Source organism: Neophocaena asiaeorientalis, unplaced genomic scaffold (assembly GCF_003031525.2).
Source record: "Neophocaena asiaeorientalis asiaeorientalis breed wild unplaced genomic scaffold, Neophocaena_asiaeorientalis_V1.1 scaffold114, whole genome shotgun sequence".
In the NCBI taxonomy this organism is placed as follows: Eukaryota; Metazoa; Chordata; class Mammalia; order Artiodactyla; family Phocoenidae; genus Neophocaena; species Neophocaena asiaeorientalis.
This window is the reverse complement of record NW_020173116.1, coordinates 7,199,493-7,223,576: the sequence shown is the minus strand read 5'-3', so window position 1 is coordinate 7,223,576 and position 24,084 is coordinate 7,199,493. Positions and strand designations below refer to the sequence as shown.

Genomic DNA, 24,084 nt, shown 5'->3' with positions numbered 1-24,084 from the left:
AGGCTGGCCTGGGAGGAGCTGCAAACCCTCAGCTGGACTATAACATCTTTGAGGTCTGACTGCCCCTCGCCCTCTCTTGCGTTCTGCATCCTCTGGTGTGATAAACGAGAGGACTGGATGAGTCCTCTTCTCCCAAGCTCAGCAGTGTCTTTCTTTTTGGTGTGACTGGGGGTATTTGCTCTTTCCTTCCCCACTGTGTGAGAATGCCCTATCTCCTTGAAACAAATCCTAAAGGAAGCCAAAAAGAAGTTTATTGAGGAGAGCACCATCTCCTCCCCGTCTACCTGGAAGAGGAGCTACTCAGGGGGGCTGGCACTGGGCCTCTTCCTGTGCTGGGCTCAGTAGGAACGGATGCCCCCACCTTGTCGTAAGATCACGGCCCGCGGTAGAGGCCGTCACACCACCTTGTTGACGATAACACCTAGTTCCTCGATCTCACACTGGACTTCATCGCCCTTCTGCAACAGAGTGGGCCGTGAGGCGGTCAGTCCTTTGGTGTGGCACATACACAGGCCTGGATTTCTCAAGTCTGAGCCCACCCTGCCAGGCCTTCTTCCTTTCCTCATTTAGCCAACCTACCTTGAGAAAGACAGGAGGTTTTCTGAATACACCAACACCTGGGGGGGTCCCGGTCAGGATGACGTCCCCTGGGAAAAGAGTGACGAACCTAGGGCAAAAGGGCCAGGTGAGACCAGGGGCCGAGGTGGCTGTAGCCTGCCATGGAGCGCTCGGTTTAGCCTCCAGGTGGGTGTTGGGGGGCAGGGCTCCATCCCACTTACTGGGAGACCCAGGCTATTAGCTCTTCTGTCTTAAACACCATCTGGTTGGTGTTGCTACTCTGGACCACCTCCCCATTCACTCGGCAGCAGATCTTTAAGTTGTGTGGATCTGAAATGCAAAAACAACACTTGGGGGTTCTCCCTTCTTTCCCTCAAACCCCTCCCAATCAGCTAGAAGATGAAAGCACAAGGAGACCTTGTGACTCGCCAGGTGAGAGGGTTGTGTGCTGGATTCCCTGTGCTTGGTCCTGGCACTCCCTACCCTGGAACTGTGTGTGGACACTGGCCTCCTCAGGCCTCCCTGTATCCACCACAGAGCAGAGTACCTGCCAGTGGTCCCCTGGGTGGGTTAAGGAGGGGATGTTCCAGACTCAAGGAGGAGAGAAAAATGGCTGTTTCTGCCTTAAGAAACAGATGTCTACCCACAGCAGAGGCTGACTTGGCACAAGCAGGAGTAGTGAAGACTCCTGCACCTGAAGGCTTACCTGTAATACTGTCCCGAGTAGACAGTACTTTTAACTTTTCAGTGTTTTACACATTCACAAATCGCCCCCCCCCGCCCCCCGCCAAGGGATCACCATTTAACTTCTCTGATGACTGACTGCACGGGGTGGCGTAAGGCTGAACTGCATGGACGTGGCCCTACCCAGATGGCTGTGCTCTGTCCTCTTAAGCACTGTCTCTCTTCCTGGCTCTCACAGGACCTCACTCAGCCACTGTGTAGGCAGGCAGCAGCAGGTACAAGCAGCAAGGGCACAGTGAAGGTGCAGGGGGCTCTGGAACAGCCGTTCTCTGTGATGCTCAAAGGGCAGCTCTGCTGCTTTCCAACTTAAAGACTCTCCCAGATGGTGGCAGCTAGAGGAAGCCTGACCCACCCATCCTGAGAGCACTGCTTCGTTATTCACTTCATGAATGCAGATTCACCACGTCTGCAATTACAGCTCTCTGTGGGGTGAGGGGACAGGGGGATGCCAGTGGAGAACTCATGGCCCACGTTGAGAGATTTGCTCTAATATAAGCAACGAAAGGGCAGCTGGGGATAGGGGGCCCACGTGGAGCCATACCCCTCACTCCCATTTCCCGGAAAGCTGCTTTCTCTTCACTGATGTATCTAAGAGCAACAGGAGTCACCCAGTGGGCTGTCAAGAGACCTACCTGCTACACTGTCCTTGGTCACCAAGGCAGGGCCCAGGGGGCAGAAGGTGTCAAAGGTTTTTCCCAGCAGCCACTGCTTTCCATTGCGTCTCATTTGCCAGTCGCGAGCACTCACGTCATGTGCCACAGTGAAGCCAGCCACATGGGCCATGGCATCTGTGGCCTATGGGGGGCAGGGGGTTTGGCCAGATTGGAGGTTAAATCATGATGACACCAACCCCTGTAACAAAGGATCCCAAAGCCTTGGTCCCACGTTAGTGGCCAGAGGTGGTGGATGAGAGGCAAGGCAGGGTCAGGAGCAGGTAGATGCCAACCGCCTCCCAGTGCCAGGGACAGATGGCACTGCCCTTTCCACCTCACCTTGATGTGCTTGCCTTTCTTTCCAATGACCACAGCCATCTCCACCTCCCAGTCCACCTCCTGTAGAGCGGGAAAGGAGCAGTGAGCTGCCGGGCTCTGGGCACCGCTCCTCTGCCGAGGGGCTACACACTGCCTCGGGGCCAGGGCCTCTTAACAGTGGGGTTGGCTGCCGGTCCCCATTTGTAAGACCTCGAGCCAGAGTGGAGTAAACAGTAGGGGAGGTATCAAGTGCAGACCCATCAACTGGGCAGTGGCAGGCAGCACCCCTAGAGGCAGGCAGAGCTCTCCGAGCGACTGCAGAAGAGCTTTGTCCGCGGAGGGAGTTTAAGAGTCACTCTTGATACTTCCAGAAAAGGATGCATACCAAGTAACAACAGCTAACCCCACTGTGTGCCAGGCACTACTCTAAGTGCTTTAATGCACTAACTCAAATAATAACAAGAAAAAGATCAACATGCCAAAATAAATGTGGGCCAAAGGCTTGAATAAGCAATTCACAAAAAGAAATACACACACATGGCCACAAAAAGGAGAACATACTCAGCCCTTTCCATAAACCACAAAGTGCCCTATAAAATAGATAACAATCTAGCCTTTCAAACTGACTGCTCTTCCTAACAGTGACAACCAGAAACACAAAAAAGAACTGGGTTCCTTGGGGAAATGGCTAATTCCAAGTCTGAGACAGAGTACAAGATGAGCCTGCAATAGCTTGGCCACAGCAAGGAAGTACTCAGAAAGTGATATAGATGGGGGCCACCTTGAAGGCCCTCACTGGCCAAATTAAGACCCTTTGAGTATCAAAAAGAATGTAAATGATGGACTATGACATATTGAATAAAACTAAAAATCAGGAATTTACAGTGATACTAAAGGGACATGGGTTAAAAAAAAAAAAAGGAGGGAAGCAGTGTTTCTTCAGGGTACCAGCTAATAAAAGTGCACAGACAGAAAAAATCACCTTTTTCTAACGCTTACCGCAATAATGGATTCGGGTAAGGATGACCAGATGATCCCTGGATGAAAAACTGTGAGGCAATAAGATAGTCACATGGTTTCAATGTCTACCCTGCAGATTGTTTACTAATTACCACAGTGAAATGTACCTTTACAATGGAGAGGTCACATGAGCATCAAGTAAACTAAGGGACCAAACTTTAGGGCCCGACAAGAGTCTCCCAGTGGGATGCAATACAAGTACACACCTGTTGCTACAGACTGAATGTTTGTGTCCCACCCCCCCCACCCCCCAATTCATATACTGAAACCTAACCCCCAAGGTGATGGTATTAGGAGGTGAGACCTTTGAGAGGTGATTAGGTCATGAGGGCAGAGCCTCCATGAAGAGGATTAGTGCCCTTACAAAAAGAGATCCCAGAGAGCTCCCTTTTACCATGTGAGGACATAGTGAAGAGACAGTCGTCTATGGACCAGGAAGTGGGCCCTCACCAGGCACCAAATCTGTTGGCACCTTGCTCTTGGACTTCCTCGACTCCAGAACTGTGAGAATTAAATGCCTTGTTTATAAGCCATCCATCCATCCATTCTGTATTTTGTAATAGCAGCCTGAACAGGTTAAGAGACCTATGTAGAACTTGACAAAAATGTTTAACCTGAATCTAATCATGAAGAACCAACCAGACAAATCCAGAGTGTGAGACATGCTATGAGACAACTTGCCTGGTTTCTTCAAAAAGTGTCATTAAAGACAAAAAAGGGCAGGGGGAAAAACTGCTTGAGATCAGGGGTCGGCAAGCTATGGCCCACAGACCAAATCCTTGCTTGTTTGCTGTCTGTTACTGCAGACAAAATTTTCCTGGAACACAGCCATGTTCATTCATTCACGTATCAGCTATGCAGCTTTCATATTTCACAATGGCAAAGCTGAACTGTTGCAAAAGAAACTGTTTGGCACTCAGAGCCTAATACTTACTAACTGGCCCTTTGAGAAAAAGTCTGTGGATCCCTGTTGTAGATAAAAGGCACTAAAGAGACATAACCAAATACAATGTATGACCTTGACTGATCTTGGACCAAAACCAAAAAACAAAACAGGACCCAAATTAAAAGTCATCTTTGGGGGGTCAACTGGGAATATTCCCAATTGGACTGTATATCAGATATTACCCATGTTAACTTTCTTAGTTGTGACAATGGTATTACGGTCATGTAGGACATTGTCCTTATTCTTAGGAGATGCATGTTGAAGTTTCTAAGAGTGAACTGTCTTAATGTCTATAACTTACTTTCAAAGGTTCTTCCCACTCCCCCTCCAAAAAAAGTGTGTGTGTGCCTGTGGGACATGAGGGAAGGAGAGGAAGAGGGACAGGGGGAGGAAGAAGGAGGGAGAGGAAAAGCAAATACGGCAGAATGTTAACAGTGAATCCAGGTGAAGAATCTGGGTAGTCACTGTACTTTTTTTCAACTTTCCTGTAATTTCCAAAATATTCCTAAACTAAAAATTTGAAAGTATTAGTAAGGGTACATACACGCTGGTAGACATGTAAATTGCTTTTGCAACTTTTCTTAAGGTCACTTTGGCTGATTTTTGAAACCCTGCCTACACTCTGACAAAGACATTCAAATTCTAAGGAGTTTATTCAAAGGAAATAATCACACATTCATGGATGTGCAAAGTCCTTTCTCTGAGGAGGTTCACTGCAACACTACTTATAAAAGCTAAAAACTGGAAACAACCTATCTAGCAATATGAGGACTACTGAATAAATTATGGCCATTGATACAACAGAAAACTAAGCAGTAACCTAAAAAATGTCAGGGGAGAATATTTAATGGCATGAAGAATGTTCTTGCTGGAGACTTAAGTAAATGGTAGGCATATGTATAGTATAAGTAGAAACAGGAACAGAAAAACACTGGGAAGATACACAGCAAAACATAAATGTTGCAAGCCCTGGGCAGTGGGAACATGGGTGACTTTTCTTTACGTTTATCTGTATTTTACTAATTTTCTATAATGCAAGCATATTACCTTTGTAATCAGGAAAAGATATAAATTAACTTCTCCCCCCCCACCCCCGAGAGCAGTCTTATTACTGTATAATCCCCTGGAGTTTCTGTTTAATGCACTAATGAGCAACAGATGGTTCCTTTAGGCTGGAGGCTGAGCACCTGTGTGATGGGTCCCAGTGACTCGGGGGCACAGTGGGGAGGCACCAACCTGACTCTCAGGAGGGAGGACGACCTCGTCGTAGGGCCCCACGATGGAGCTGGAAAACTTGCTGAAGATGATGGGCTCCTTGGGCACGGGCACGTTCTGCTCTTTGCAGTGGTCCACATAGTTCATGCCCACGCACACCACCTTGTCTGGCCGTGTAACTGGGGCCAGGAATGTCACGTCTGACCGTGGCAGGACTGGCAACTGGGCAGCCAGGGCTCTGCAGAGACCAGAGCAGGAGAGAAGGGCACTCTGGGGAGATCCTGCAGCAGCTACAAGTTTTTAAAATGTATTTTCTAGATCAACCATCAGAGTCAGCAGGAAAATCAAGCCCAGTTACTGTCCTTTGATATCAGAACACTGTTTATATTCATCCAGTGTTGATTTCCTCTCCCCCATTAGGTAATACATGTCCATGTAAGAGAATTCAAAAGGTGCAAATGGGAATAATGGAAAGGTCTCTCTTCTACACCTTCTCCTCGTCACGCTGCTCCAGCCCTGGAGACAACCACTGTGTCCTATGTAGCTCTTCACAGCCACTCTATGTATACTCTTCTCCCATCTTTTTTTTTTTTTTCTTGCGGTACGCGGGCCTCTCACTGTTGTGGCCTCTCCCATTGCGGAGCACAGGCTCCAGACGCGCAGGCTCAGCGGCCACGGCTCACGGGCCCAGCTGCTCCACGGCATGTGGGATCTTCCCGGACCGGGGCATGAACCCGTGTCCCCTGCATCGGCAGGCGGACTCTCAACCACTGCGCCACCAGGGAAGCCCTCCCATCTTTTTTTATGCAAATGATAGCACAATTATATATACCTTTTAAAAATATATATATTTTAGAGATCTCACCATAACAGTATACAGCTTCCTCGTTTTCGTATGGCTGCCTATTACTGCACAGTAGAGATACACCCAATTCTCTAGTGAGGGACACAGAAGTAGTTTCTCATCTTGCGAGAATATGAAAGTAGGGGAAAAATACTGTTACCAACACTGTATGCTGTCAAACATCTGTATTTTTTGTCAGTTAAACAGGTGAAAATGACACCTCAAAGTGGTTTTTTGTTTTGAGGGTTTTTTTGCCACACCACGCGGCATGCGGGCTCTTAGTTTCCCGACCAGGGATCAAACCCTCGCCCCCTGCAGTGGAAGCGTGGAGTCTTAACCACTGGACCGCCAGGGAAGTCCCCTCAAAGCGGTTTTTAATTTACTGTTCATCAACACCTTTAGACCAGATTCCACAGGACTCCTGGCTTCAGGGAGGCCTCTACCTAATCTAGCCCAAACCCAAGAACCATCTTTAAGAACCTCTTTGCAGTCCTCTCTCCTAATGAGCTTTCCAAGATGCCTCTTAGGATCCCAGGTTCCAGCCCCTCAGGCAAGCAGGGACTTAATCTCCCAGGGAAGGCAGTGTGACAAAGTAGAATTCTGGCTCCACCACCAAGTGTGTGGCCTTCGGATGGTCAATCATCCTCCTTGGGCCTCGGTTTCCCCCTCTGTAAACTGAGGATGTTGTCATAAAAGATTTCTAAGGCTCTTCACTAAGAGAACAGGTGAGAAACGAAGGCTGGGGTGCAAAAGGAGGCGGGTGGGAGGAGGGGGGGGAATGGGGCAGCTGCGGCAGGGCACTGCTGCCTGCTGACTTACCTCTTTGCCACTGAGAGAGCGGCCTCTCCCTGCCCCAGGAACTCTATCATCGTCTTGGGCAGTGTGGGGTCAAAGGCGCTGAGGTTGATGACACCTCCACCATTCCCTGACTCCAGGCCCAGATGAGGTCCCGTCAGGTGGGGTGCCTGGAACTGCACCAGTCTCATGTCTCTGGAGGGCTGAAAGGGCCAACGCTGAGCCTGCAGCAGAGCCGTGAGCCACCTTCTACCAGAGAACAGCATCGGAGCCTATGGAGAAAAAAGTGGGTCCTAGGGGATGGAGACAGTCCCAAACCATCACTGGGGTTCCCAAAGCTCCTCAAGCTGCAACCCAGGTCCTTTTGCCCCATGAGCCATTCTTGGCTCACCACATGGGAAGTGGTCCAGGTTTTCACTTATTTCACGTGTTTCAAATGAAACATTTCTAGAGAAGCAACTACTTCATGCCAGGCACTGAGCTAGGTCCCAGGGATTCCAGCCTTCCGTCAACCAGTGCTTTCTGAAAGCTTAGACTGTAGCTGGCACCACTGGGGCACCGGGCAATGTAGGTCAGACACACTCAGCCCTGCCATCCTGCCTGCAGGGGAGACTGATGTTAACAACGGATGCCGTTAAGTAGGATTCTGCAACTGGGACTGCTGCTGTGTAGATCAAGGGCCCTGTCTTTGTTTCTTGAGGAAGTGTGGGCTGGGCTAAGATGAGCAGGGCTAGGAATTAGTTAAGAGTGGGGCCCAGCATGAGCAAGAGATCACAGGTGAAACTGGCTTCACAGCTGCCACAGGTAGTTTTTTAAATGCCAATTTGATCCTGTTACCCTCCTACTTAAAATGCTTTCCACGGCTCACATGACCAAGCCAGAACCCCTTCCAGGCTGTCGCAGCCTTTTAGGAGCAGCCCCCGCCTGCCTCTCCAGGCAGTAATTATTTAGTGGCTCCTGTGCTGGAGTACAGGCTGCCCTAGGAAAGAGGCTGCAGACAGAGGGCGGGGTCTACGCCTGACAGGCATCACGGGGCTGTCTCCCCTCTGGGTTCTGGGGCCACAACTGTCTCTTTTGCTGCTGAGTCCATAGTGCCTAGCACTGTGCCTGCCACACAGAAGGCTCTCAGCTACTCTCTGTTCAATGATCAAATGCCAGAAGCAGGGGCTTGACTTTTCACTACTTGGGAAAGCTTGGTGATTGTCAGCCTCAGGAGGGGCAGCTGTGCCTTCGCTCCTCAAATCACTTAGAAAGTATCAACAAGGCTCAGGTTCCATTTTGAGTTCTAGGCTCCACGCAAAGACAAACCCCATTCTCTTCTTTTGTTTCTGAGTCTGGCCTCCACCCCAACAGTCCCTCCTCTTCATGGTTCCTTGCCTTTAAAAGTAGCCTTTTAGGGATTCCCTGGTGGCGCAGCGGTTAAGAATCCGCCTGCCAATGCAGGGGACACGGGTTCAAGCCCTGGTCCGGGAAAATCCCACATGCTGCAGAGCAACTAAGCCCGTGCGCCACTACTACTGAGCCTGCGCTCTAGGGCCTCCGGGCCACAACTACTGAGCCCACGTGCCACAACTACTGAAGCCCGCGCACTTAGAGACAGTGCTCCGCAACGAGAAGACACCGCAACGAGAAGCCCGCGCACCGCAATGAAGAGTAGCCCCCGCTCGCCACAACTAGAGAAAGCCTGCGTGCAGCAACGAAGACCCAGTGCAGCCAAAAATAAATAAATAAATTAAAAAATAAAAGTAGCCCTTTATGCTTAAGCACGTGGAGGTCGTCCCAGACTCCTGGTTCTCTGATGATTCCATCTGCCTTGTTCAGTTAAACACTCATCAGATCCAGGTCAGTGATCTGACCGCTGTGCTGGCCAGTGAGTTTAAGCAGAAAACCAGGAGTTCTGAACCTCCCACCCCCCCGTCTTACACAAGCACCAACCATGCCCCTGTCAGGGGCTGTTCAAGCTGAAGTGTATGCACTCATATACTCCACACACTAAGATTATTATCCCAGGTGCCAGGTGTTACTCTGTTTTACCTACAATGGCTGATTTAATTCTCTTGACAGCTGTGGACGGTAGGGGCTGTTGGTCCCATTTCACAGATGAAAAAACTAAGGCTCGAAGAGGATAAGGGATTTGCCCAAGTTCCCAAAGACAGGAAAGAACTGGGACTTGAATCCAAGTCCAGGTGAGGAGTTGGACACTTTAGCCCAGAGGTGGTGGTGAGAAGTAGGAACCTCCAACAGGAAATCTTCTGGAGGCCCAGAGACACCCTGCATGCCCCAGGGGAAATTGGATCTCCTGCTGGCTACTGCCTCAGGGATAAGGCTGGTCACCTGCTCTCCCAGATAACCGCAGGCCCCACTGACTGCCCTTCCCACATGACAGGCCCTTGCAGGTTCTCATTCCGCCCTCTAGCAATCCCCTCAGGCTGAGCGCCTCATTTTACAGAAGGGGCACTGAGGCTGAAGGAGGTGAAGTCACCTGCCGAGATACCTGAAAGTGGCCCCGCTGCTCCTGCGGGAACCACTGTGCCGCAGAGCCTGAGCTCAATCCAACTCTGGAAAAGGGTCCGTAAGCAAAGAGGCAGGGACATGGAGCGGCAACGGCGCAGGCGAGACAAAGGTTTGCACCTGGGACCGCGTCCCACCATCCACTCGCCTGGGCCCCTGTGCCAGTCCCCCACTTCCCCTGTATGCCCAGCTCCATCCCCTGCACTCAGTGGGCGCCCAAGAAGGCCCGCCAGCCCAGTCCGTGTGGTCGGAGCGGCCGGGCACCAGAGTCCAGTCCTGCCCTCAGCCGGAGGCCCGGAGGAAGGCTGAGGCCCGGTGCACCCCGCCGTCTGGCCTAAGCCTAACCTACCTGGCGCCCTGTGCTGTCGGGATAGGACTCGCGGGCCAGAGGCCAAGGTCACCGGGCGCCTGAGCACAGGTACTACGTCCCAGACACCGCAAGCTGCCGGGAGTTCCAACGCTGCGGCACTGGGCGCCGCGCGGCTCCTCTAAATAAGGCGTCAGCAGAGGCGGGCGCTCCCTGGTGACGTCACGGGACAACGGCCAATAGCAGGGTGTCTAGTTCGGTGCCGGAAGCCAAGTCGCATAGGGGGCGGGCCCAGCGGCCGAGGGAGGGTAGTCTCTCTCGCGTTCCAGCAGGCCTGTGGGTGCGGACCTGAAGCCGGCGAAGCCAGCCGGATGCCCCGCACGCCACATGCCCGAAGGCACTCGCTTTCGGGGCGGCGTGCGCTTGCATGAACCCGAAAGGGGGTGCTTCTTGACATTTTGCGCCCTGGGCGCCTCGCTGGCCTCGCCCGCGTCGGGCCCAGCATCTGGGCCAGGCCCTGCTCTGATGGTTGAGCGAAATGCGTGGAGACCAAATTCTGGCGCGCTGGTTGACAAAGCCAGCTCTTTTTGTCTACTGATTGTGCCATATCAGAGAAGAGAGGAGTGATGATTGCACCGACTTTACATATGGGGAACCTGCGGCCGGAAGTATTTTCCTTAAGACGGCATTCTTAAGCAAAATTACAGCATTTTGCAGCCCTGTCTTGTTACGCACTATATGGACTGTGCGCAGGGTAGTAGGAGGCATAACCTCCATCGTTAGAAAACAGGCATTCTAGTGGAGAGGTGGTTTAATTAAACAGTTACAATCCAGCTCTCCAGGCATAAAGACATACGAGGGGCCCTGGGCAAGAAGCCCAAGACTTAATCAAGGAGCAGATCATCAAGGGCTTTATTTGCCCCAGAAAGGAGTTTGAGCCTTATCTAAGCACACAGGAGGCCACTGGAAGGTCCTCACTGGGCGGGGGGTGGGTGGGGGTGTGGGGGGTGCCGTGGTTAGACTTGCACTTGATACGTTTTGCTCAAGGAAATGTGTCTGGGTTAAGAGTGGTGCAGCTGAGAGCAGTGGTGGTTTGGTGTGTGGCAGAGATGGTGAAAGTCCAGAGATGTTTAGAAGGCAGAACTGATGGCCCTCGGTGATGATAGAAGGTGGGAGTAAGGTGGAAGGAGGTGCAAGGCCGACTCGTAAGTCTCTGGCCTGGTAGATGGCAGTGCCATTCATGGAGACGGGTTCTGGAGAGGCAGCAAGTCTGGGGGGAGGATGGTGAGCTTAGTGTTGGATGGGTTGTATTTAGTGTGCCCATGGGACATTCAAGGGGACTCTGCAGGGTGGGCCATTGGAGACACGGATCTGGAGCTTCCGCTCTTGTCTGGCTTGAAGATAGAGGTCAGCATAGAGACATAAATGGAACCTGGGGTGTGAGTGTCATCGAGGGAACATGCTAAAGAGAGCCTGGCGTAGTACTAGGCAGGAGACCTGGGCAGAAAGGGAACACAGATCTGCAGATGTTCCCCCTCGAGTATTCAGCAGAGTGGTGAGCAGTGCATGCCTGTGAGGCAACGACCTGAGACCAGGGAAAGATTCATCAGAAAGAATTAGAGGGAACAGTGTTAAGAGATTGACAGGGCCAGGAACATGTGCCTCTTCCCACTAGTCTGACTGGAAAGACACAGAATTCATGGAATATCGAGTAGAGTACGCATAAAGATCTTGCCTCCATAATGGGGAATAATGAACCCAGACTAAACAATGCTCCAGTCCTGCCTGACAAATCGTAAAATCAAGACACAAAAGGATCAAACTTGTCTCCAAGTAACTTAAGTACATCACAGACCAAGCTCAATCATGTTTATAGAAAATTTTAAAAATATATCTAGCATCCAACAAGGTAAACTTCACAAGATCTGGTATCTAATCAAAGATTACCCAGCTTGTCTTCCCTGGTGGCACAGTGGTTGAGAGTCTGCCTGCCGATGCAGGGGACACGGGTTCGTGCCCCGGTCCGGGAAGATCCCACATGCCGTGGAGCGGCTGGGCCCGTGAGCCATGGCTGCTGAGCCTGCGCGTCCGGAACCTGTGCTCTGCAACGCAAGAGGCCACAACAGTGAGAGGCCCGCATACCGCAAAAAAAAAAAAAAAAAGGTTACCCAGCTTGGAAAGAAGCAGGAAAACATGACTCAGAATAGTAAAGCAATTTAATCCAACTCAAAACTGACAGATGTTAGGATTAACCGACAAGGACATTATAACTGTTTTTTATAACTGTACTCCGTGTGTTCAAATGTTAAGTAGAGGGACTTCCCCGGTGGTCCAGTGGTTAAAACTCCATGCTCCCAATGCAGGGGACCCAGGTTCGATCCCTGGTCAGGGAACTAGATCCCGCATGCTGCAACTAAGAGCCCACATGCCGCAACTAAAGATCCTGCATGCCTTCACAAAGATCCTGCACGTGCAAGTAAGACCCGGCGCAGCCAAAATAAATATTAAAAAAAAAAAAGTAGAGACAGGGGAGTTAAAAAAAAAAAAAGACCCAAACCAAACTTCTATTGATGTAAACTGCAATATCTATTGATGTAAACTGCAATATCTGAGATATCCAGTTACCATTAATCTGGATTAATGGTAGATTCAACACTGCAGAAGAAAAGATTAGTGAATTTGGAAACATAGCTCTAGCTTTGGGGCTGGCACCTCTATCTTCTGATAATTTGCCGAAATGACCAACACAAAAGGAAAGAGGAGAGGCTTCCGATAGATAAATGTTCTCTAGGCCTTTTAGAAGACATGGAGTTGTTCCTTTAGCCACATACGTGTGAATCTACAAGAAAGGTGATGTTGACATCAAGGGGATTGGCACTACTCAAAAAGAAAAGCCCACCGCTGTTCCCACGGCAAAACTGGAAGAGCCTACGGTGTGTTCCCAACATGCTGCCAGCATTGTTGCAAACAAACAAGGGCAAGAGTCTTGCCAAGAAAATTAACGTACGTATTGAACATGTTAAGCACTCTAGGAGCTGAGACAGCTTCCTGAAACATGTGAAGGAAAACGATCAGAAAAAAGAAGGCAGCCAGAGCAAAAGGTACTTGGGCTCAACTGAAACACAGGCAGCTCCACCCAGAGAAATGCAGGCATTGGTTCTGCACCTGTGAGAACCATGGAAAGGAGCCTGAGCTGTTGGAACTCATTCCCTATAAATTCTTGGCATAATAGGTATTACCAAAAAAAAAAAAAAAAAGATCTCCAGACTGTAAAAATGTTTCTCTTTATTGAGAAGTGTGGTGTCTCCTCCCCCAAAGAGGTGTTTCCAGCAAACTTTTTTCTTTAAAAAGGGAGAACATAGCACTAGGAAGTATCCAAAGTGAAATCGAGTACAATATGATTTAAACATACTGAAAAGACCATCAGTGAGCTGCGGGGAAAATCCAAACCACTTAATATATGTGTAATTGTATTCCTAAAGTAGAGGAGAGGGAAGGGAAAACAAAAAAATATATATTTGAAGAAATAATGGCTGAGACTTTTCTAAACTTGATGAAAACTATAAACCCACTATCCAAGCATCTCAGTAACCCCCAAGCACAAAACACATGAGGAAAACTACACCATGGCATAGCATAATCAAGGTGTTCAATACTAGTGATAAAAAGAGAAAATCTTAAAATCAGCCAGAGGACGTCTGTATCCAGAATAATGGAGAAACACTTGTTCCTATTCCTCCTGCTACGTACAGCTAAAAGCCTGTACGAGGCAAACATAAGACTCTGAAAAGGAGGTGAGGAGGCAGACTGGCCTGGGGTCTGCACACCAGTGAGATGGTGCAGCAGTGAGTTCTCTGGGTTCTTTTTTCTCATGTAACCAGACTTGGTCCTGAGGAAGCTGGCAGCCTGGAAATGCCAGTGGGTGCAGACACAAAAAGCCCCAAGAAAATCCTGTTCTTGAGTCAAAGGACCAGCAAAGGGACAGCCTAGCAAAACAGAAAATTTAGATAGTAACTGCTGTACTCCAGCCAGACGACGCAGAAAAAAACTGTGGTCCCATGCCCACCAACAAGGCAGAGTAGGGAGCCTAGATTTTCACCCTTGCCAGGCTGTAATGAAGTGCCTCAACCCTTCCCCCATGTCAGAGTGGTGAGCGGGGTGGATCAGAGAAGGGAAAGTGGGGAGCCTGAACGGTCCTCCCTGCTGGGCAGTAGCAAGGTCACCCTTCACAGTGGAGGCCATGTGGGGAACTGAAGCTCCCACCCTGCTGGGCAGTAACAAAGATGCTCTCCTCCCTGGGTGTCATGGAGGCTGACTTAATGAAAATGAAAAGTAACATATCAAAATTCGTGGGGCACAGCTAAGACAGTACTCAGAAGGAAATGTATAGCTCCAAATTCTTATTTTAGAAAAGAGGAAAATTCTCAAATCAATAAGCTTAGCTCCTCCTAGCTCCTAGAAAAAGAAGAGCAAAATAAACCCAAAGCAAGCAGAAAGAAGGAAATAATAAAGAGCAAAAAAAAATCGATGTAATAGAAACCAGAAATATAGTGGAGGAAATCAATGAAACACAAAGATGTTTCTTTGAAACGATCAATGAAATGACAAACTTCTACCAAGAATGACAAAGGAAAAAAGAAGAAAACACAAATTACCAATATCAGGAATGAAACAGGTGATATCACTATAGACCCTGAAGTCATCAAAAAGATACTAAGAGGCCACTATAAACAAGTACACACACATAAATTTGACAACCTCAGTGAAATTGACCAATTCCTTGAAATACAGACTATCACAATTCACCCAATATGAAATAGATTATTTGAATAACACTATATCTATTAAGGAAATTTAAACTGTAGTTTAAAAACTCCTGAAAAAGAACTATCCAGTCCCAGATGATTTCACTGGAGAATCCTACCAAATATTTAAAGAATAAACACCAATTTCTACATAATCTATTCCAGAAAATAGAAGAGGTAGAACAATGCTTTAATTCATTTTATGAAGCTGGTGTTACCCTGGTAACAAAAAACAAAGACAGTATTAAAAAAAAAGACAACTACAAACCAATATCTCTTATAGATTCAAAACAAAGCATTAGCAAATATAATTCAGCAATATATAAAAATAATTCTCTACCATGACTAAGTGGGCTTTATTCCAAGAATGCAAGGCTAGTTCAATAATCTTCGTGAAAGTTTCATAGATGTTCACCAAAAACATAATATAAGAAAAAGATCGATGAAGTAGACTTAATCAAAATTAAAAGCTTCTGCTCTGCAAAAGGATGCTAAGAGTATGAAAGAACCAACCGGGAGAAAAGATTTGCAAACTACGTATCTAACAAAGAACTCATATCTAGGATATTATAAAGAACCATCAAAAATCAGCAGAGGGGCTTCCCTGGTGGCGCAGTGGTTGAGAGTCCGCCTGCCGATGCAGGGGACACGGGTTCGTGCCCCGGTCCGGGAAGATCCCACATGCCGCGGAGCATCTGGGCCCGTGAGCCATGGCCACTGGGCCTGCGCGTCTGGAGCCTGTGCTCCGCAATGGGAGAGGCCGCAATGGTGAGAGGCCCGCATACCGCAAAAAAAAAAAATTATTCTGGATGTTTCTGTGAGGGTGTTTTTTGGATGAAATTGACATTTAAATCAGTGGACTCTGAGCGAAGCACATTGCCCTCCATACTGTGGGTGGGCCTTGCCCAATCAGTTGAATGCCTTAATAGAACAAAGACTGACCTCCCCCAAGCAAAAGGGAATTTTGCTGGCAGATGGCCTTTCAACTCAAGCTGCAACTCTTCCCAGAATCTCCAGCCTGCTAACCTTACCCCATTAGAGTTTGGACATTTAAAGCCTTCACTATCACATAAGCCATTTTCTTAAATTATCTCTCTCTCTCTCTATCTACGTATGTTGGTTCTATTCTCTGGTGAACCCTGACTAATTCTCCGATCTTCTGTTCCTGTTCCATCCAAGCCCTTGACCATGAAGCCAAACCATTAGCAACTGACCATGAATCAATGACCAGTAGATTCAAACTTCTGCTCATCTACTGCTCCAGAAAATCAAATAGGCTGCCCAAGTCCTATGCACAGGGAGGATTTTTCTTTACCATTGACCTTCAGGGTCATCCTCGAAGGAAATGGTCATGCTGCAGCTTATAACTTTTGGGAGGTGTCAGCACCATATCATGCAGACCCATCTTTCAATTGTGGTTAGTCTTTTCATCCTCAGTAAATGGACCCTAAAGAATATCCCAGGAAGCCTCAGTCACGGGTTGAGGCAGAGGAGGCGGCGTGACTGGAGTTGGTTCAAAGGAACCTGAGCCATCTGCTCCTATAACTTAATTGTACCTCTCACACCTGCTGAAGCTCAGCCTCATCTCTACTGCTTCCACTGACGACAGATTGCTGCTGCACATCCAACCTTCCGGGTAGGGGGTCCGACAACACCCAGGTTGCTCCGGAAAGCTCAGGCCTCATGGCCACTTGATAGCATGGCTAGGTGTTCAGTCTCTATCAAAGCCCAAGAGCGAGCCAGAGCTGTTTCTCGAAAGGAGAGTAGATATCTCAGAAGAAGGTATGGACAGGCTCCACAGTCCTAGTGTCCGACGTGGTGACTTCCCGCCCTGATTTGCCGTAAACACTGCAGCTATCAGATGACCCCTTCCCCAGCCACTGTCTGATTGCAAGTGCACAAAAGACCTTGAACCAGAATCACTATGGGATGTGATGATAATCCACGACAGCTTTGCAGCGATAACAGACCACATCAGCCCCCTCGGCTGGGTCCCTGCGTCCACTCGGCCTCCTCCAATCTGGTATCCAGTTTCACTCAGAGGGGGATTTTCAAAACACTCATGTGACAGCACCCTTATCAGTGGCTTCCTGTTCTCAGGACCAGGCCAAAGCCTTCAGGGGACCTTGCCCCCGGCCTGTGTCTCCGTCCTGCTGCCCTCCCCACTTCACCCACTTTTGCGCCCACAATCCGGGCTCTGGCCTCATCAACCCAGCCCCTGATTCTGGGCAGGGCTGTCTCCCCACCCTTCCACCCCTTTACCTGACTCACTCCTACTCATCTGTCAATGAAAAAATAATCAGTTGATCTAAGAAAGAAATGGAAAATTTTATTTGAGCCAAATTGAGGATTATAACCCAGGAACAACAACTCAGAACAAAATGCATTTCCATTCTTTATACCCTCCTTCCACTGAAAACACGCCTCGTATTTTCCTTGCATATTGAAATGTTTCCCTGATTATTTTAGTAGCTTTATTACATATGTTATAATTCTTAACCTTAAAACCTTAACCTCTAGAGAAAACCAAGAAGTAATTGTGAACTGTTTGTCATATCAGGATTTCCTGATTGGCACTTATGAATGTATTTTATAACCTCTAGAAACATATACCTTCTCATAGAATTTCTTTCTTCAGTGTGATACAAGAATTGGCGAGCTTTGGATTATTTCTGGAGCCAGACCTCCGGCCCTATAAAGACTAGATTTGTGAAACAAGGATAGTTGGGTTTTTTTTATTTTGCGGTACACGGGCCTCTTACTGTTGTGGCCTCTCCCGTTGCGGAACACAGGCTCTGGATGCGCAGGCTCAGCGGCCATGGCTCACGGGTCCAGCCGCTCCGCGGCACGTGGGATCCTCCCGGACCAAGGCACGAACCCGTGCCCCCTGCATCGGCAGGCGGACTCTCAACCACTGTGCCACCAGGGAAGCCCAGGATAGTTGTTTTTAATTCCTCAAAGAATTGGGTGGCCTCCTCAACGATAGCAAAGGACTGACATACCCATTCTCCTATGCTGGAATGTTTTACTTTCCCTCATTTAGCTTAAGGGAAAAGCCCCCTCTCCCTCAAAAAAAAATTCCTATCAGGCTCTAAACTTCAGCTATGGTCAGTTTATTCAGACCGGTAGCCTCTCATGTTGGTAATCCATTTACAAACACTTTTGTGGAGCCTCCCTGGGTTTAAGAAGTTCTTTAAACTAACTGTGGCCCCTGGTTCGGCCTTTGATCTGAAGAGATTTGCCTACAGCCTCAGGTGGTTCCATTTCTAAAGGTAATGATTTAATAGGGTCTTCTGAGTGGAAAGGCAATTCAGACAGAAAATTGAGTACCCCAATAAAGGAAGATAGAGGGGAGCAGTAGAGTTTTAGGCACCTTTTATACCATTAATCTTTGATTAGCCTGTACAAGTCTTTCAGTGAGGCTATTTGGGAATTTTGAGGCCTTTGGGGGCTTCTGCATACCAATTTAAAAAGGTACAATAATTTAAGATGAGAGCTCCCTAAAATTTCAGCAATTTAGATGTTTCTCCACTTCAAAGGATCCAAGGAGGTAGCCCTACAAATATTTTTCCTTGCTAATCTAATTTTAGAAAAGTGAAAAGCACTTACCACTGTTGTTTCCAGTAGACCCTGCAGGCGCAGATCCAGAAGACTGCCGGCTTTAACTGTGCGCTCAAAATTGTTTTGGAGTGCCCAAAGAACCCCATCTTGGCCATTTTAGGGCCCGATTTCCTTTAGTTCCCAATTAAGTACTTGCAAGTATATATAAATCCAGCTGGTATTCCCACAGGTGGCTGTTTGCATGGAAGCTGTCTGGCCTTTGAGGCATAATTTCCCAGTATTAATTTTGCGGCCTAATTCAGATATGAGCTACGATCTGAACAACTTTCTGAGGACAGTGTGGTGGACTGCATGTGTGCTGAGGAGTTACCCTTGGGTCAGTTGGACACTTACATGGCCTGGTGAGTCTCCCTGGTGTTACCAGAGCTGCTCCAGGTCTTTGCTCAAACCTGCCAACCCCACCTTTAGCCCGAGTTAATGTCAATCTTTAAGTTAAAGGGTCCAGAGATAAGAAAGGAAGCTACAAACAAACCCCAGATGGAACCAGCTGGGACCACAAGATGGTGATGAATCTGACCTCCAACACACCCTGAGTCTCATTACATGTTGATTTCACTACTTTAGCATAGTAAATGACACACCTGGACCAAAAAAGGCTAAAAAGGGGGTGGAGAAAGCACTGCCCCTTCCCCAGTAGACTAATGCATATGCCTTCCCATTATTAGCCTCATCCCTCCTCCCTTTGCTTTATTTTTTTTAATTAAACCCCTCTTACCAGGTGGGCGAGAAGTTGATCTATGAACTTAGCTCCTGCTTCTCCAGTCTTTGGCCACTGAATGCGGCTTGTGCTGTGTCCATCTCAGCTTAGGTTTCCTTATTTGCCTACTTGAACCCTAAGGGAAAAAGAACCCTCCCCTGCAGAGGCAGAGAGCCTCGGCCAGGCTAGGGCCCGAGCAGGGTCCATACGACTTAATTCAGTAACAGTGTGACAGCCTAAAACCATCAGGGGTGCTCGGAGCGCTAGGTTACCAGCCTCTGTCTCGCTGCCCGTCTGCCCGGACGAGCAGTATTTACTTAAGGTTTGACTGGGTCTCCCTTATTCTTCAGAGCTGAAGAATTCAGCCTCTCATTTCAGTAGCAAAAGTTTTGTTCAGACCATATATCAACTCATTTTGTTTTTCGATTTAAGCCCATTTTAACAAAAAGCCACCTATGTTTCCCTGGGCCTCTTACCCAAACCCCCTACGTCCTGCCTAAGAAATGCACGGGTGCCCCTAAAGACTCCAAGTCTTAAGCGAAGCAGCTTAAAATTTTCAGGATCATCACTCAAACAATGAGATCCGGATATCAGGAGAACTCCCCGGAACACCTGAGGAGTACCGAGAAGCCGGTGGGGCTCAATGGGCCATGCTGGTTCTGGTTCCGGGTAAACTCCAGGTGCCCTCTGGCAGGTGTCTCTGATATCCTGCCGGCTACGTCATGCATATCAATGAAAAACTTAGTCGATCTAAGAAAGAAATGAAAATTTTTATTCGAGTCAAATGGAGGATTATAACCTGGGAACAGCATCTCAGAAAGCTCTGAGAACTGTTCCACTCATTAGAAGTCAAGGCATGGTTCTATCAGTTTTTTGAGGCAGAGGGCTGGACATTAAATGACACATTATTGACAGTTTACACAGTCCAGACCTAAGCGTCATCGTGGCCCCTTACAAGATCAAGAAGGAGTGTTATCTTTTAAGGAATAGTCTTGTTGGTGCTATGAGAATGTTGCTCAGGCCGGCTGAGGCGCCCTACACTGCCAGCCAGCACAGCTGTTTCAAAGAGATTTTGACCCTGGTGCCGTTGAGAGCTGGCCCTTGACCCTGCAGGCTCAGGGCCTGAGACACCCACACCCCCGCCTCCCTCCTCCCCCACCAGGCTGTCGCCATGGCGTCCTTCCCTATGACCTTCAGTGCAGCAGCCTTATTGATCAATCCCCTCCCCCTGTGCCACCCGTCTTGGGTGCCCGTCTTGTGGGGGCTCCAGGGGGGAATGCTTGCAAGATGTCCGCAGCCAGGCAGGGGAGACAGCGCCGGGCGTGCCGGCCCCTGGCCCCTCTTCCTTCACGGCCCGCTGGAGTCTGCCAAGCACGTTCACCACCACAGCCTGACGTTAGTGGCCGTGGCAGTCGAGAATTTTTCAGCTGAAAGTACCAGTCAACCCAGTTTTAACTGGCTTCGGGGGGAGGGTGAATCCTATTAGTGACTCTTATGACTGAAGAGTCTAGAGATTGGGGAGTGGGGGGTTGCTTGAGGTGCAGTTTGATTTTGAGCTCAAGGGCTGACCCCCCCCCAGTCTTGTTTTCTTCCTCTTCACCCCTCAATCAGGCCATCTTCTGCACTGGCTGCATTCCCATGCCTCCTCATAGTGGCCAAACGGCAACAACAGCTCCAGGACTCCCCCCTCAGCTTCAGATAGGGAGGGAGCAGCGTCTTTCCCAGCATTCCCAGCACAGGTCTCCCTGGGCCTCATCAGGGGCAATCAGGTTGGCTGCCCGCCCCCCAGCCAGCCACTGTGACTGGGGAGTAGGGGGGTGGGTAATGCACCAGTTGACTTGGGCCTGGTCTTGGAGGTCGGGTGGACCCCAGGACTGCACGGATAGACAGTGGAAGAGGGACCCTCAGGCGCTGCCAGGAGAAGAGGGAGGATGCTGCGGAGGCAGAAGACTGAGGTGCAATCAGCTGACCTTCCTCATTGCCCCCATGGCGCCCACATCGGTGGGAGAGGAGCTCCCAAAGGCCTTTTCTTGCCAGGGGAATGGAGGAGGCCATGTCAGGCAGGGGGATGGGCAGACGTAGATCCTGCAAACACAGGGGTTCAATAATGTGCAAAGCCAGCCAAGAAAGCTGAACAGAGGGAGCCCTGTGCCTGGGTCGCTGTGTAAGAGCAAAGACAGGTAGGGCTGGGGCAGGAGAGTTAGAGGGAAGGTGGCCTTTCCTGCTAGAGGAACAGACGGAACAAAAAGGCACACCGCAGTTGGCAGGGAGCCCGGTTCTAAGGCTGGCGGCCCTTGGCAGTCGGGGCAGCTGTCAGGGGGCGATCTGTGGGTCGGGTGGTTCCCCGGCTGGTGCCACCACCCAAGAAAGGGCCACGATCAGGTGCCTGCTCAGGAGGCCCTGAATCCTTTCCAGGGCCACACCGGGCCTTCCTGCCAGGCCCACTCCCATTACACGGTCCCTCCAGGACCTCGCGGCTCTGGCCAACGGCAAGGTAGTTTCTTCCAGTTGCCCTCATCTTGGCTGGCTCTGGTTCCGGCCCACAGACACTGCTCCCTGTGCAGATTGGGCCCTGACTCTACCCCGCTCTCTTCTTCAGTCTCTGAACCCCACAGAGCTCGCTCCGCAGGCAGCTAAAGCCTGCCCATTCTCTGTTCAGGCAAAGTCCACGTGATTATAGCTGATCACGTGAAACCGGAGCTGGCTGGCCTCTGGTGCTCCCCTAACCCGAAGGGCCAGGGCCCCTGTGAATTGGCGAGAGGGCTAGGAGGGGGCACAGGACCCACTTTGGGTTGGCAACTGTGTCCAGCTCAGTGGACTCTGTGTGTGTGCCTGTGGAATCATTACTTGATATAATTTCCTGAGGGAAAACCAAGTGGAGAATGAGGCTGGAATATGAAAATGTCTTTGAGGTCTTGAAAGAAATGACAAGTAGCTTCCCTTCCAAGTCAGCTTCGAGGGACGGTGTGTGTTGGGGGGCGACCCTAGGGCAAGAAATTGGTGACAAGGCTGGTGTGTGGTACCGTCGCCCCCTGGTGGTCAATGGGAAGCAAAGCACTTGGACCCAGAGGTTTTGCCTCCAGGGAACCTGAGGCCGTAAAGTTTGTAACAAGGGCCTTCCTCCATAGGTCTTTGTGAGAATGAAGGAGTCAAGCCAGGCCCATGGGGTGCTCAGCTCTTACTCCTGGCCCTGGGCAGGTCAGTGCGGCCACACAGTGAGGGGTGGTGGGAGGGTGGGGTGTATGGATAGCCTTAGCCAGCTGGCCCCCAAATGGGCCTTGGGGTTTCCAGGGCAACTGGAGACCATCAGAGATTCATTTGCAGCACCTGGAAACTCCTTCCGAAAGGTCTGTCCTTCCTCTTATTGACATGAATCACCCTTCTACAGAGAGGCTAGTAAATAATCATCATCCATCATCAGAGCAATCCTATCAGAGACTGTTCTGCTCATTTTACAGACAAGGCAACGGAGGCTCAGCCAGGTGAAGACATGCTTAAGATGAAATAGAAAGCTCCATCGGGAAATGGGCAGTTCAGTGCTGACACCTGGCCTGGAGCCACCCGCCTGGGTCCAAGTCCTGGCTCCACTCTTTAACGGCTGAGGGGGCCCCAACATCTTTCAGCCCAGCTTTCCCGGCTGTGCCCAACAGGCTGTGGCCACGGCAAACGTTCTCAGCAGTGGCCAGCCCGTGCAAACGCAGGACATCCCATCCCAGGCAGCAAGGTCAGGGCTCCCTTGCCTGGATTGTGCCAAGGCCCTGGGGCTCCGGTAGACTGGAGCCTTCGGTGTGTTTGGTGGTGGAAGGGGGCTCCCGCCATCTATCCTCCCGGTTACTGATGACACACCCATCAGCCAAACATTGGAGGTGACGTCACATGGCCTGGGCGCTGGCCCTTGAAGCACTAGCGGACCCCTCAGAACCTCCGTCTCCCCATCCCTGAGTTGGGGAACCCCTTCCTCTCCTCCCCTCAGCTTCCCACTTCTTGCCCCTCCTCTAGCATAACCCTCACTGACCCAGGAAAGGAAGATGTCTTCAGGCAAATTCTGCTTCTGCCCTGTGACCTGCACCCTCCAGCCAAGGGGACACGCAGAAACGACTTCCTGGAACCGGCAGAGAGAAATGACTTGGGAATGAACTACAAATGGCACCTCAAGGAGTTACCCTACCTCGTGGCTCTGTGTACAGGCTGCAGGGCTGGAGCTTCTCATAAATGCTTCCCAACCGCGGGCATCTCTTCTTCGCTCCGCCTTCACTGATGGCACACTGGGAACTTGAAATTGAGTGTGGAAATCGGCAAATGCTACAATTTGGGGAATGTTAAACATTTACCAGTGTGGCCCTGGGCAGAGGCCATGCCTCATAGCAGGGATGGGAGGGGCTGGACCAAATTTCAGAGCCGGGATAAAGCCAACAAGAGTCCCTCTCCTTTGTCAAGTTTATTTTATTAAAATATACAGGACTGAATATTGGTGGGCGCTGAGAACAGGCACCACCCTCCTAGGCTGCTTCCAAGGGAGACACTTTCTGCCATGCAGACATGCGGCCAATTTGCATCCCAGAGTGGGAGCCAGACCCCTCCTGGTTGGACGTACAGCCAGTCTGGCCCAAGGCTGGGGTGGGCAGGGCATGGTGGTGACCCTCTCCTTTGGCCTTGGCCCCTGAGAAGCAAAGCCACACCAGCTGGGAGGGCTGGGCTGAGGGGGTGGGGATGGGGATGGGGGAGAATATCCCTGAGCCGGGGAAAGCTGATGCCCTCCTGGAGGAGGGGAGAGGGAGCCCCCAGTCAGACTGGAGATGGGTGTCAGTGCAACTCCAAGGGGGAGGACCACCTGTGTGTGGGTACCAAGGGGTCCCTGCGGCCGAGCCAGGCCGATCTCCATGGCCTCCGCCACCCTGCCCTTCCTCTGAGGGCCCTGTCACCCTAGGGCCAGGCCTGGGCAGAGATGGGGTGGCAGCCAATGGAATGTATGCTTTGGGAATGTTCCTGGGACGGTCCGTACTGCCTGGGGCTGGGTTTCTTCCTGGGGCGGCCTGGGCAGGTGGGAGCA

General features: G+C 50.1%; 1 protein-coding gene across 2 annotated transcripts; it reads right to left on the bottom strand.

Annotated features, from left to right (window-relative positions):
* Window positions 1-229: 229 nt before the first annotated feature.
* On the bottom strand, window positions 230-10,120 carry LOC112399056 (fumarylacetoacetate hydrolase domain-containing protein 2A). 2 transcript variants are annotated; one of them, XM_024744020.1, is made up of 8 exons: window positions 9,954-10,120; window positions 7,118-7,365; window positions 5,476-5,692; window positions 2,295-2,354; window positions 1,935-2,097; window positions 780-888; window positions 580-667; window positions 230-458 (listed from the first exon to the last, which is right to left on the bottom strand). In XM_024744020.1, exons 2-8 carry the CDS (start codon window positions 7,357-7,359, stop codon window positions 396-398), a joined length of 942 nt encoding a protein of 313 aa, XP_024599788.1. In that variant the 5' UTR covers window positions 7,360-7,365; window positions 9,954-10,120; the 3' UTR covers window positions 230-395. The 2 variants fall into 2 exon arrangements, with proteins under 2 accessions (XP_024599788.1, XP_024599789.1); XM_024744021.1 differs by lacking the exon at window positions 780-888 and having other exon boundaries at window positions 580-647; window positions 9,954-10,088.
* Between the last annotated feature and the right edge of the window lie 13,964 nt (window positions 10,121-24,084).